Source organism: Festucalex cinctus, chromosome 18, assembly GCF_051991245.1.
Source record: "Festucalex cinctus isolate MCC-2025b chromosome 18, RoL_Fcin_1.0, whole genome shotgun sequence".
NCBI lineage: Eukaryota > Metazoa > Chordata > Actinopteri > Syngnathiformes > Syngnathidae > Festucalex > Festucalex cinctus.
In genome coordinates, this window is record NC_135428.1 from 17,678,697 (window position 1) to 17,694,347 (window position 15,651).

A 15,651-nucleotide genomic window follows, 5' to 3' on the forward strand; every position below is an offset into this window, starting at 1 on the left:
TTCAAACCAGGAAGTGTGTACGGGAATGCCCCCTTCAACTCGGAAATTCCACTTGCGAAGTCGGAAAAAAAGAAGGACCCCGACTTCACCAACAGACTACAAGTGACGTGACTCTCCAATGCGACCCGTTTGGAAACACAGACCGTGAATGGTAACACACAATTTACTCGATTATAAAACTAGATAGCTTTCTTCATTTATAAATATTCAACATAACTTTACGTAACACAACGTACGTGACAGTATGCCGCTATCTCCCTGCATGAAATTATACGGTCAACTACGGAACTGTATGGAAGGCTTATGAAACAAGATTAAAGCAATAAATGAAGCAAAATTACGAAAATTTGTTTGCTGGGGGTCAAAATGAGTTTTGAGGACCAAAATAAAAAACAGTTTATCACTATCCGCCATTTTGGTTGTTTACTTTTGCCTCGAACGCTTTCAGGTCGGAACTGGGAAACAAACAACTCTGATATATCCGACTTCCGACCATCCTCGAATGCAGCACAAGTATAGCAAGTATTAAAGTTAAAAGAACCGGTGAAAGTTCCCATCAGAACTTTAATGGCCATTTTGAAAAAAAAAAAAAAAAGAAAAGAAAAACATTCAAGGAGGCTTGGAATTCAGGAATTCACCATTTGGAGTTTTTGTTCGGATGTTCTGGTGATAGAAGAGAGTCTACTCTAAAAGCGGACATTGTCACGGACCACAATAATGTGTGCATCTCAAATGGGGAAATCGACTTGGAAATGTTCAATTTTGTAAATTCCTGGTCGGCTCTCACCGGAATTTTTCAGTTTTCTACCGGTGACATCTTCCTTGTTCCTCCTCAGGTACCTACTTCACGCACGAAGCCAAAGGGGCGGACGACGCGGCGGACGCCGACACGGCCATCATCAACGCCGAGGGCGGCCACACCAACTCGGACGAAAAGAAGGAGTACTACATCTAATCAAAGCAGGACCCCGACACCTTTAGTGTCCTCTTTGGGATGCAGATGTTTCTGGGGGGACTCGGGGATTGGGTGGGGGGAGGGGTTAGGGTAGGGGATCGATGATGGTTCAAGGTCACCTTCAGTGGGGGTTAGGTGGCAGGTGCAAAGAAAAGCTGTTTGTCTAGTCTTAGTCCGCAGATGTAGGTTGGAATGTTTTGTGTGTTTCCAAAAAAAAAAAAAAAAAATCTAAAGGAGGATTGTTTTTAGGATGCGGACAAGGGTGGGACGGGTGGCTTTTTTTGGGGTGTCCGAAAATCACCGTAGAGAGCTTCACCATTCAGCACCTACCTAACTACACGTTTATTTTCTTGTCGTTGTTGTCGAGTCCCGATCGTTTGCAGAGAATTCTGTGCCTTGTTCAGATTTTTTTTCGTTGTGTTCACAGCATACCCCACCCCTCCCCCACCCCCTCGTCACGTCGGCTTTTTGTAGCCGTAGACGGTACAAAAAAAAAGACAAAAGCCACCCCCTCCCTCCCGCTAGTCCCCAACAACCAGCGCCACTTCCTCGTTAATGTCGAAACACTTCATAAAAACAGTCCAGTATACTGTGATATATCGACCACCATTGGGGGAAAAAATGCATGGAATGCTTTACCATATCATTGTACATAAAGGAGAAACAGTTGTGGCCCCCTCCAAACCTCCTCACTCCTTCCCAAACACGACCACCTTTCAGAGTGTTATCAAAAAGAAAGCAGCAAAAAAAAACAAAAAAACAAAAGGAAACAATCTCTTTTTTGTTTGTTTATGGCAGAAATTCACATTTGTTAACCTCACTTTTTTGACCACTGCATAATGCCAACCATGTCATTATTTTGATTGTATATTCTTGCGCTGTTATTTTCGTTGCTTTCCCGCCGTTTCCTCACCACGTCTAATTGAGTCGGGACACTCAATTGAATTCCAATTGAACCAAAAGCTTTGCAAGAAAATGTGGAATTGGAAAACTCACTATTTTTTTTTTTGCTGTTTTGATTAGGATCGAGGGTGAGGAAAACAAAAACAATTCACAATTTGTAGTCATTGATCTGTACGTGGTTTGGTTTCAATCCATATTTTGTAGTTGACTACAAATGTGTCTGACCAAGCAGCTCTGGAAAACTTTCAACTGCCATCAATTTGTCGACTATCCGCAGTCGCAGAAATCGCTCGTTCGCGTTTGTCCTTGAAGGACCCGAGGAAAAGGATTAGACATTTAAAAGCCAATTAATCATCCAAAACATTTTCCCTCACTTTTGCTTTTTGGAAAAAGAAATTCCACAAATTCCAAGCAAGCTAAAAATAAATAAGAATCATTCACTGTATTTTGAAAAAAGCCAGGAAAATGTAATGCGTTATGATTGGCCAGTCTGCATTGAGGGGGTGTGGCTTGGTGAAAGGTCACGACATTCAAAAAGTCCTGACTTGCAAAGATTTATTTATTTTTTTGCTCCTATCACCCAATTTTTACACTTTGAACATACAGGATTTCTTCTTTTTTTTGTATCACCTGCCAAAGCAAAATATAGTTTGTTTGTTTTTTCAGTGGTGGCTGATGGAGTGCGGAGGAATGTCAAAAGTTTTCCGTCGTTTCGGGACGGACATGGATTGGCACGCATGGGGAATTTTGCATGAAGGCGCTAGCGTCTTGTCGTCACGGCAAACACCCTTTTGGACGTTATTTCTTTGTCAACGTTTTTGTTCGCACAGAAAGCAGCATGCCTTTACAAGTCGTGACTAAATCGCTCACATTCCATACAAACGTTTTACTATTGAACAAATTTGTCGTAATCGCTGATTAAATGTAATTGTCATTACATTTTATAATCACAATTTGGAAACGTTTTATTTTATTTGAAATGATTTGCCATGTCGTAGTGTTAATACATTGTAGTAAGTTTCCTTCACACTGAAAACTTCGGAAATATCTTCAAAGTTTCAAATGATCAAAAAGTCAGGGGAAAAAAAAAAACTAAAATTTTCGGAATTTTGACATACAATACATTTGACTGTTCATTACAACATTATTGTACCAATATTAATATGAAAATTGGTCACAATTGAATTAAAAATAAATAAATAAATAAAAACATATGTCCAGACTTTTTGTCCCAAAATGTGGACATGCTTGGACAGTGGCGACATTTTGGCCACAGTCATCACTTAAAACGTTTGTTTCAAATTTTTGTGCCCAAAAATTAAGAAGTAGCAACGTTAGTATCTATAAATAACCCGTAACAAAATGTCATTTTTTTCGGGACGTACATAATTCACTCGGAGATATATGACCTATTTTTGCCAATGTTGGCAAATGCATTACAACACAGAGAACAATTTTCCCACAGCATGTACACGTTGCGTATTCTTACCAAAAGACACACAAAAAATGGTCGTGTAGCAACATTAACGTCTATAATTAACCCTTTCCACAAAATGTCACTTCTTCGTGACTCCTACACTTCGCTCCAACCTAAAAACTTTTTCTGAATTTTGGCTAAGACTGTATTACTTTAAATGTTTTGAAAAGCGAACACTGGTTGATGTTAGAATTTGAACAAAGCAAAGAAAAACACAAACTCCATTTTTAAAAGTCTGTTTAGAAATGATACTTTGCTCATGTTCAATACTTGACCGGCATGTTTGGGAACGCAAAATTGGGAACCATCCTCATGACGTATGATAGCTTTAATATCATCACGCACAAAAAAATTCTAAATTCACTCTTGTCACAACAGCTTTCAAACCTGGGCAGAAGTTTTGGGCCTTTTTTTTCCCCCCCTTTCTTCTTTCACTGGAAGTATTCAGGACAAGGGGGCGAGTGAACGGGCGTTGCGCACAAGATTCAACTTCCGTTGGATTTTTGTTGTTGTTGTTGATTGCACTCACAAAAGAGTTAAACACTGTACGTCGATGACACTGTTCGTTGTTTGTTACGTGGTCGGGAACGGGTTTAAATTTGAGCTTTGATGTTTTATGCTCAGTTGTTCTTAATGTTGCTTTTGGAGAATTTGCCTTTTTGAACACAATACATGTTCTTCCCAATAAATGACTAAAATACTCATACTGTATTCTACACTTTTCACCTAACCGAGGTCGAAGACCCCCATGAAAAAAAAAAAATATTATTCTTAATGAATCCGAGTGACCTGGTTGGACAAATTCTGAGTCTGAATTTGGAAACTAGCTGATAAAACTGTATTTAATTCTAAATTTATGAAAAATTGATGTTACAGAAACATTAGAAAATGTAGTGTCTAATATCAAATGACAAGTACAGTAGAACTCCACCCCCATTTGCAGGGTGATTTGCGACAGCCCTGAGCACAAATAATGAAAATCTGTTCACAATTAAAGCACATTATTATTATTATTATTATGCCATGATTTTTTTTTTTTTTCACCCAATGAAAAATGCAAATAAGAATGGAGTGCTTTGGGTAAAGTGTCGGTGTGTGTTCAAGAATAACAAGATAGGTGCCCAAAAAGAATCCACTACTAATTGAATTCCACAAAATTGGGTCCACTATTTGGGATTAAAAAAAACTGACAAAATGGACTAATTTTGAGTGTTGTTTTGAAAAAAAAATCAAAACACTAACATTTGGGAATACATTTTTTCATTTATTTTTTTTTTTATTATTTTTTATTTATTTTTTTTTCCCATAATGAGTGATTTCATGCATCTCTGTGACCATAAATGGGTTTTAAATTCAAGGATTCGGTTGTAGGTGAGTAGCTGAATAAAAATGTGAGTGTATTTTCTACATGTCCAAGTTACAAAAAAATGTTTTGTTTTTTTAACTAATGCCCTCAGGTTGGTGTGTGACTTCACTTCAGTGACATCAAAACAAAAACAAAAAAAACGTCCAACATGGAAATTGATGGCAAATTGGTGAGCTGCAGTATTTAGCATCTGTGTTGTACATGCTTTCTGTATTTTTCCTAATGAATATTTGGTGCACTGTAAAAGTTGTGCAAGTACTGCTTTGTGTTGACATCAAGTGTACAGGGATCCCAGAAGTTGTCGTATTAACGGTCCACCTCCAACACACTGCACATGTTCGTTGTTTTGTTTTGTTTTGTTCTTTGAATTCTTTTTCGTCTCTCTGCTGTTCCTGGGAAATGTTCACGTCGTCACGGACGAGAGGAGATCTGCATTCCCATACACATTTTGTATTGGTTCATAAATAGACATTTTTACAAAAAACAAAAACAAAAAACAAAGAATTATTGTCTTAATAATAAAAAAAAAAAGAAATATCAATGTCAAAAATAACCAGTGTTCTTGTTCTTCTTTCAAATCGATGTTGAGTTGTTTATATAACACAACTTTTCTCTATGAAAAAAATCACAATAATGGTGCTTTTTTAATTGTATATATATATATATATATATATATATATATATATCTCAGAGAGTGAAACATCCATTCAAAAAAAAATACACCAACACCAAATATGAAGATACATTTTGAATTTTGGGTTATTAGAAGAAAAAAAAAAAATAAAAATTTTTAATAATTTGGAGGTACAGTACATACTTTTCATTTTATCAATGAACAATGTATTTTATTTTAGTTTTTTACTTTTTGGAGATGCTTGTTTAAAAAATGTATTTACAATGTTTATTTTTCCAAATAAGAGAAAATGTGTAAAAAGTTGGGAATGTTTCAAATTTTATAAATAGATATAATTCAAAATTTGGATGAAAGAGGGTGTTTTCAAGGGGTACTTGACTCATTGAGCCATTTTCAGCAGTAAAAAGTGAATATTTTGTCTATAATTAATGTGGTAACTTCATTATATTTTCATGTACAATTAGTACCTTTAAAATGCAATTTTTCTACTTGCTGTCGACTAATGATGACATCACCTGTGCTGAGGAAGTAGGTAACGACCAATCACGGCTCAGTTTAGTGACCAAACCCAGAAAACAGGTGAGCCATGATTGGTCGTTAGCTACTTCCTCAGCACAGGTGATGTCATCATCAGTGAACAGCAAGTAGAAAAATTTACTTTTAAAAGGTATTCATTGTACTTAATTAAATGCAAATTAATTAAGGTATCAAATTCATCCTTCACAAATATTCCTTTTTTTTTGGTGTGGGCGGGTAATAAAGTGGAAAAACACATAATATGTATACCATTTGAATCTTTTTCAAATTCTCATCAAACTGTTTTCTTGGTGAAGTGTTGAAATAAAGGTAAGTAGATGTGTTATTGATTGCGGCCACAGCGCCTGTTGACCATTGCGAAGTGAGTTTTGGCCCTTCTAAAAACATATTTCTCCGTTCTTATCGAATGTCGTCGGTGGTCATATTAAGTATTCCGCTGACGTGTGGCGCGGAGGAAGATATTATCTTTTTAATTACATTTTCACCTCGGGCTGCGCCCGCGCCGCGGCGTAATGAGCCAACATCTTAAATAAGTAAAGGTGATACCGCTATTGATTAGAAAGTGAGAGCCAGTGGCCACCTATCACTCATGGAAAATGAACTTTGTGAGTGCATGTTTCATGCGCACGCACGTACGCACGCCAGTTGCTCTCTTAAAGAACCGTTACTCAATATCCTCCAACCGGTCTGGTGGAAATTCACAGCATTTTAATTGCTGCCATGGAGGGGGAAAAAAAAATGTTGCTCTTGTTGGGCCACAATGTCATCGGCATCATCGAGGTTTCGCTGGCGCTAATTTGGAGAAAAGTTCGTGTCAATGAGGGGGTTGTCGTACACACTAATGAAATGCTCTCATACTATTAATCTTACATTACTGCAAGACCAGTATAATACAGTAAAATGGGTTTTAATAGTGTAGGTGAGCGGAATCATTTCAATATGAGTTTTAGTAGTTTGTTTTCGTGGTGTATGTGTGAGAGCAATAAAGAGTTTAGCGATGTTCGTGAGAGGTTCTGTTGGATGAGAGTAGCAGTAATGTGTGGGAGTGGCGGGAAAATGAGGTTGAGAGATGACTTTTCAGTAGTATATGTAAGAGCATTTCAGTATAGTGAATAAGCAGATTTTCGTAACATGAATGTTTTAGGCGCGTGTGAGAGAGTGAAAACAAATGCGGGTTGTATGAGAGTGTTTCAGGAATGTGTATGACATTGTTTCAGTTGAGGTTTTGAAATCATTTTAATATGTGTGAGAGCATGTATGACAATTTCAGTTTTTAGTAGTATACGAGTTTGGCATGTTTGTGAGAACCTTAAATTTTAGTACTGTATGCAGTGTTTCAGTAGTGAGTGTGAGAGCTTTTCATTAGTGTGTAATGTGTATGAGAGTATTTTATTAACTTGTGTTAATTAATTTTTGTAGTGAATGTGAGAACTTTCTAGTAAGTTGTGAGAGTTTCGGTTTAAAAAGTGTGCATGAGAGTCTTTCAATTTTAGTATAGTATGACTGTTTAAGTAGTGAGTGAGAGTTCCTGTACTTTTTGAGAGCATTACAGTAGTGTGAATGAGAATGTGTCAGTAATGTTGAGAGCTTTTCAAAATTGTGTGAGAGCTTTACAGTTTTTGTAGTGTGCATATGAGTCAGTGGTGTGTATGAGAGCGTTGTGGGAGCTTTTCAGTATTCTATGAGAGTCTTTCGATTTTAGTAGTGGCTAGGACTGTTTCAGTAGTCTTGTGAGTTTTTGTACTGTTTCAGAGCATTTAGGGTAGTGTGTGTTTCGGTAGTGTGTATGAGTGATTCAATAATGGATGTGAGAGCTCTTGTTTGTGAGTTTTAGTAGTGTGCGTGAGGGCATTTTAGTAAGGTGTATGAGTGTAAGACTTTCAGTTGTGTAGGAGAATGTTTTCGTAGTGTATGTGTGAGAGCGTTCCAGCATTGTGTTTCAGTTTCAAGGATCTGAATGAGTATTTCGATTTCACTAGTGTGTATGAGTGTTTCTTGTGAGTTTCAGTAGTGTGAATGTGAGATCATTTTAGTTGTGAGTCTTTCAATAGTGTACACGAGTGTTTCAGTCACGTGCAAAAGCATTTGAGTCACGTAAGTGTGAGGTAGAGTACGTCCCTGAGGGTTTCCCGCCGTCATCTTCAGCTCGCAAGCATGAGAGGTTCAAGCTGCGCCAGTGTGAAATGAACTTGTGGTTTATCCCAATTTCTATTTACAACAGCCACCAATTATTATTTGGCACCTGCTGAAAAATAAAGAAACTGAACTCGTTAGCATGACGCTCCGTTGAAGTGCCACCAATTTGGCAGCGGCGCCAGAGGTTGTCTCGGGATGACGGGAGGGGGGTCAATGAAGAGGTTCTGGAACGAAACCGCCTGCGCCGAGCGGCCATCATTTATTGATTGGGCAAAATGCTCATTGATGCCATCGAGGACTGCCACAATTACGCGGACTGCAATCAGACGTTTGGAGAGTCGAGCGCATCCTCGACGTTTTTAGACGAGCGCTGGAAGATAACCAGATTTTAAAAAAAAAAAAAAGTGTTGTAGCTTTTGCGGGAAAAGTGTCGACTGTCTGTCACTTGATGTCAGTCGTGACTGATAGCGGCTGCGTAGTCTAAATAAATCTGAAAGGTCAGTGAGGAAGTCATTCATCTTCAAGCGTCTCGCCTCGGTGACATTTGCGACCTTGCCGTGTTTTATCCACCGGAAGCCATTGAGTATCTACGCACCCGGCTATAAATTCTATGTCCCCCCCCCCCCCTCCCGGAGGCCACTGGGAATGGAACCTTCTCCAGGTTTTAGACCCGGGAAGACCTTATGATGTTCTCGATGAGCGCGTTGAACGTTAACGGGGCACATTTGCCGCTTTAGGGCACCGAAGCATTCGAGGGCCAAACTACACACGTTGGCCTGGTTTGGTCTCGGGTCAAACGTAATCTTCATTGTGAGAGCGGGTCAGTCTGCTCAATTTGGAGAAGGGACTGTTTCGACTGTCTCCACTCAGGTCGTACCACTTGCTTCTATTCAGGTACAGATAGCAAAAAAAAAAAAAAAAAAAAAAAAAAAAAAAATCCCAACAAAATTTGAAAATGGAAAAAGCACAGAAGAATGTTTACTTATTACAACACCAAAACTAAAGAAATTCTTGTTTGGCCCATGTCTCTCTACAGCACGCTTCCCCAATCCTGGTCCTCGAGGTCCGGAGTCCTGCAGGTTTTAGACGTTTCCGCCTACCAGCACACCTGACACTAAAGATCAGGATCATTATCAGACACGCTGATGAGCTAGTGGGCAGAAACATCTAAAACCTGCAGGACTTCGGACCTCTAGGACCAGAATTGGTGAACCCCGTTTTTGATGTTTCCATCTTCCAACACAGCTGACTCTAATGCTGCATTCGAGGATGGTCGCAAATCGGATATATCCGAACTGTTTTTTTCCCAGTTCCGACCTAAAAGTGTTCCGAGGTGATAGTTAACAACCAAAATGGCGAATAGTGGTAAATTGTTTTTTATTTTGGGTCTTAAAACTCTCATTTTTGACCTCCAGCAAACTTCTCGTAATTTTTATCTTAACTCATGAGCATTCCATACAGTTCAGTAGTTGACCGCATAATTTCATGCCAGGAGATAGTGGCATTAGGTTGCGTTACATGAAGTTATATCAAATATTTCTGAATGAAGAAAGCTCTCTAGTTTTATACTCAAGTAAATTGTGTTTTACTCTTCACGGTTTGTGTTTCCAAAGGGGAAACCATTGTAGAGTGACGTCACTTGTAGTCCGTCGGTGAAGTCGGGGTCCTTCACCCCCCCAGAGTTGAAGGGGGCGTTCCCGTACACACTTCCTGGTTTGAACTCGGAAAAGCCAGATTTCCGACCATCCTCAAATGCAGCATAAAGTTCAGGATCGTTATGAGCTTACCGATTATGATCGGTTGTGTTGGAGGACGGAAACATCTGTCACAGGACTCTGGTTCTTGAGGACCAGGAGTCTGGAACCCTTTGTCTACAGTGACGCCGTGACTTAGGACCTAAAGGTGAAGTCCATAAGATTTGTTTAGGCATGCCCGGGATGTTTCTGTGGCAGTTTCCTTCCAGCCAAGCCACGGAGACAAGCTACCATCGGTGGCATGAAAATTTCGCTGTGCCGACACCCGCTCCTGATTGGTGGACTGTTCCCATGGACCTGAGAGGAATTTGAAGTTTGTGGTTTCACTTAATGCCTTTCCACATCTCCTAAAGGTCATTGGAGGTGACGTGATCCTGGATTTTCTCAACATTGGAGTATTTAGCACTCTTGAAGCCCAAAGACAGTCTTCTTTAGTCTTGAAACAGATTGGGCCGCAACTTCCTGACTGTTGCCTTCGCCTTGGACCATCTCCTCATTGGTTTACCGGCTGAGGTCAGAGAAGCTGAGGCAAAGGCTCTGTCTGCACCGTGAATGTTTGTTTCCACGCGGACTGCAATTTTCATGAAAACAATCCACACAAGACGGACATTTCCTGGATTGTTCCGAGTTGGCCCCCAAAGCACTCGTTTGACGTCACGAAAACGTTGCTCGTTTCTCTGCTGCCATAGACAAGCTGCTTTTGATGAAAAAAAATAAATAAATTCTCTCGGTGGCTGCAAAAATCTTCTTTAACGGCTCATTTATATTTCAAAGGGCAACTGTAACCTGTCAGGCCAGCCCAAGATTAATGAGTGGCTTTTGGTTGAACCGCAACAAGGATGCTTAATGCGCAAATTCATATTTGATGTCGTTCCATTATGTAGATGCAGCCTTTTGATATTCATTCTCATCATTTCTATTAAGTCCTCCAGCTGTGATTTACATTTATGCAAAGCTGACTTTCATTTTGTTTGTTTGGTTGGTTCGCAGGCTTGCACAATGAAAGGCGCTCGGTTAAAATTAGGAGAGTGCTGACGTTGTGTCCCAACTTCTTTCTTTGGATTGTTTTCAAAGTAGTCACCCTTGCCATCTCCCAGCCAATCAGATTGTTTGTTTGTTCCGCCTTTGTGCATCTCATATGATGATGAAATATGCATACTGACCCTCCTTCTGCTCACCCTCTCCAAGTTTTCTTACGCCACATTACGTACGCAACTTTATTTATAAAGCAAAACAAGCATTGCTGTATACGGGTACACTACTTTTGAGTTCTGCAATAATTTGAACATTCTGTATACCTATATTAACATAATTTAATTCATTCAAACCCCAAAACAGATAAATATATTTTTTAATACTTTGTCCTTCAGACCCTAAAATGTATTTATATGTTTCTTATGTTTTTTGTTTTGTTTTGTTTTTTAATGTTAGATCATACAGAAAGCTTTGATGCAGCTTCTGATCTTAAGAGGTCACTTTAAGTAATTGTAGTTAATACAAAAGAACAACCAGCAATTGGCAGCAGAGTATAAGAGATCAGCCAGGGCCATGTTGCAACAAGCTCTTTTTGCCAATGTTTTCAACAGGTTTGTCAATGATGAAACATAGCTATAATTCTAACGCTAATTGCTGCAAAACGAAACAGATACAAATATACTTTTTTTTTCCTGATGAAAAAGAGACTAATCTGTCTTTTGGTAGATTTCATGTTTTTACAGCAATAGAACACAATATTCTGTGGGCCTTGAAAAATCTGTCAAAATCCAGTAAAACAGCTGGGAGTGAAGGGGGTTGCCTCTGTCAAAATGGCTGCGAGGGAATGAGTTAATAATCAATAAGTTATAATTTCAGTTCTTTGTTTTCAGGTCTAGGATTGGATTTTAGGAGTTCGGGGTTAGGTTGAGCTCGTAGTCAAGATGGAGGAGTCGGATTGGTGGTTTTAGGGACGCAAGATGAGAATTTAGGGTTATAATTTAGGTTGCAAGGTTCATTTGAGGTTAGGGTTATGATTTAGAAGTCAAGATTATGATTCAAGGGTTAGGGGGGTTGATTTCGGATTTGGGGTTCAGTTTAGGGATAGGATTAAAGAGTTTAGCGTTAGGATTATAGTTTGTATACGGGTTTAGTGTTATGATGTGGGAGTTCGTGTTAAAATAAAAACGTTTACATTTTATACTGGCACATGAATGCTTACGCAGCTATAGGTCGTGAACGTTATACGTATACATTGACGATATCTTTTATTAAACAGTTGTTATCTTCCACAGGAAATTTAAATTATACATTCTGCTGTGATCGTTGGCATGCATACTGTACAGTATGCCTACTCCTAAATCCTTATTGCTATGTAGCGCTCTGGCGTTCATCTTTAAGATGCATACACAATGTGTACAGTATTCTAAAACCTTCTGAGCTTTCTTTCGGAGGAACAAAAATATACTTAATTGTTTGAGAAGTGAACTTGTACTAATAAAACCCCCTCTGGTCCACTTAAACTGCCTATTAAGTAAGGTGCCCTCTTGTGGCAAGGAAGTGTACTCCAAGAATATTTTTTTTTAGCCGTTAGTGACTGTATGACTGGCATTTTAAGTAAGGATTATTCTATATTGTTTAATAATTAAGACATTTTTGAAATAATATTCTTAATCCATTATTCATGTTTTTTTTTTTCTTTCATGGAGTCTCACATTAAATATGCAGCTTGTTATTGGGAAAGAATTTTTACTGGCCTTTGATTAGCATTTTGGGGGCCGAAGAAGCCACATTATTGGCAGCTGGGTGACAACGCGGCGAGAATCCCAAATCTGGAGCCGATTGATCCTATTTGCCACGTCCTCCGTATAGCAAGGTGAATTCATCACAGCGCACTTGCTTTATAGGACCCGCCCCCCCCCCTCCGTTTCTCCTTCCTCTTTGGTTTCCCCTTTGCTTCGCACACTGGTGGGAATTCATTTGTCTTGCTGATTAATGATGAGCAGCATATCCTCCAACCGCCGCCGGTAAATGAAAAGCGATTGGGGACAGAGAAAGAACATCCAGGTCCATTCATCCCCATCACATTCCGCGCCTCGTCCGATTCATCCGACGCTTTATTTGCATTATAGTCTTTAACGTTTGCTTCTTTAAAAAAAAATAAAATAAATAAATGAAAAAATAAAAAATAAAAAATTCTCTGGTTGGGGGGGCTCAACAAGGAGTCACGCTAGTTCTGTCACTGGTCGCCATGGTAACAAAAGCCAAATTTGATATTGGTAGACGGGTGCTCAGGTGGGTGGCTGGGTTATCAGGAATTAGGACCAAACATTCTTAAGACCCCCGGGAACTGTTTAAAAAAAAAATAAAATAAAAAGTGGGTGGTGGCATTCCGTTCCGTACTACCTTTTATATCCAGTCTAGGAAAAAATAAATAAAAATCTTGCAAGGGGTCAAGAAACAAAATGGCAAACGAATCTGCTGTCTTGTTTTGTTTGTTTATTGAACATATGAACCAGCAACAGAAATATTAAAATTAAAATGAAAAAGATTTTAAAGAAAAGTAGGTTTTTTTTTGTTTGTTTGTTTTGTTTTTTACATACATAGTCACAATTAAGAGCAGCTGACATGTTCAAAAGGGAGTAGGAAGAAGTTAAAAACAAAACAAAAAAAACAAAAAACTTATCAAGTCCTACTCCCTTACAAGAAAAAAAAACAAAAAACATAAACTTGCACATATAAACAGCTGCACTTATACGTGCATAGCTATGCCAACAGCATTGTGCATTTAGTTAAGCTAGTTAAGTTAAAGTGAAAATAAAAACGGATATAAAAAATATAATTAAAATATAAAATATAATTCAAAAATTAATTACAAATGTATTATATATGTATGTGTATATATATATATATATATATATATATATATATATATATATATATATATATATATATATATATATATATATATGTATATGTGTATGTATATACATATATATATATATATATATATGTGTATGTATATACATATATATATATATATATATATGTGTATGTATATACATATATATATATATATATATATATATATATGTGTATGTATATACATATATATATATAAATATATATATATATATATATATATATATATATGTATTTATTTCATTTATATTTCATTTATATTTATATTTATTTCATTTATATTTCATTTATATTTATTCGTTGGGATACAATTTTCAAATTATTTTATATCCATTTTTATTTTCACTTTTAGTCATTTATTTATTTATTTTGAATTTTGGCAGTTTTGGTCCTCCATAACACATAAATTTTTAATTACACTCTAAATTCTACATTTGTACTGACTTGTACCTGATTTATATTGTTGTTGTACTTTGTTTTTATGCACCTTTTTAAACGGAATTGAATTGAAACATACCTTTGCTTAATATTTGTTCTTATTTTAAATTTTTTTATACACACCCTTTAAATCGTAGCCACTCACTCTGATTTCAAAAAGCTTCTGAATATTGTGGCAAAGTAGGTTGTTGTGTAGCTATTTTAAACTCGACTAGATCAGAAAATTTAATAAATAGTGAATTTGTTGCATCTGTATATTTTAATAGGTTAATAATTCTTGTTACTCTTTTTTTTTTGTAATTTGAAAAGATTGCATTTGTTTTGTAAGAATTTCCCCACTTTCTTTTTTTTTTAAGAATTCGAAAAGTTTGAAAATTAAGTAAAAAAAAAAAAATGTTTATAACTTTTATGATTTGTCTTGAGTGCATGATTTAGGTGAGGCGTACAGGATATTTATTTGCACATGTGCAAGTAATACCCCGTGGCATTATGGGAAAATGTGCTGTTTGTAACATTTAGCCTTTGGCCAGGCAAAAATATTGACTCCACATTTTGTTGACTCTCTTAGCAAATAGCTGAGAATAAGTTCCAGCCAAAAAGTGTGAATAGGTGATTTGGTGGGAAGCTAACCGCAAATAGGAAAGGTCGACTGTACAAGCAATTAAAAATTCAGTTCAATCCAAAACATCACCTTTTTTAAATGAGCAGATTTTCATCTCCTGGAAGGAGATTTTCTGCAAGCTGCAACGTTGCGTCCTTTATGGAGGAGCGCGTTGCGATTTGGACAGATGGAGACTGACGGGTGCACTGATGCGAAAAGGAAGGTCTTGCTTTTAAAGTGCAAGTCAAATCTGGGTAAGAAAACAAGGTGAAGAGTACTGGAGGAATGGCATCAGAGGACATTATATGGACGGACGGACGGCTGTCTCCAGGTCATCTCCGCCAAACTTTGATTTGAATTCCAGTCTTGTTTTTGATGCCACAGATGGATAAACAGCCCTTGAACCGCACTTTGACCTTTTTTTCTTATTTTAAAGCGCTTCAGATAGATTGTTTGTCAGCAAAGTGTCCCTGGTCACTGCTGAATAAGATCCACCTTTTGGATCACGCCAGTGTTTTTTCTCATCCTGGATGCATGCGGGACCTCGGAGCACCTTGCGCTCACGTTTGTTGCCGTGTCGATGCCACCTCTCCTGGCCTCCAATTTCAATGCGGTGAATAAAATGTGTGAGATGCCAAGGAGGAAAAAAATATTCCAATTGCTTCAGATAAAGGTTGGCCTCTCTCACCTTTTGCCCAGGAAGGCATTTTTGCTTTAAAAAAAAAAAAAAAATTGAGGTTCTTCTGAGAGGGCTTTTTTTCCCCCCCCCAAAACATCCGTTTGGTTACATATTCTGATGTTTTGACTTCAAGGTTATCACACAAAAATGTGGATTCTCATGTGGTTTGTCCCTGAACGGTCGAGCAAAATTCAGCCATCCTTGATAACAAAAACAAAACTACTTTCAACTTTACTTGGTTTGAAATCCAAACAAAACTTAGACAGAACATAAATTC

The 15,651-nt window shown here is 37.7% G+C and overlaps 1 protein-coding gene across 5 annotated transcripts in view; it reads left to right on the forward strand.

The window, feature by feature from the left end:
• Positions 1–4,420, forward strand: part of cadm1a (cell adhesion molecule 1a) — a 338,297-nt gene extending 333,877 nt beyond the window's left edge. For all 5 annotated transcript variants that reach the window (XM_077504824.1, XM_077504825.1, XM_077504827.1 and 2 more), the window contains one exon: positions 837–4,420. In XM_077504824.1, the coding sequence (XP_077360950.1) occupies positions 837–955 (119 nt within the window). In that variant the 3' untranslated portion in view covers positions 956–4,420. The remainder of the gene's footprint in view (positions 1–836) is intronic.
• The last annotated feature ends 11,231 nt before the right edge of the window (positions 4,421–15,651 follow it).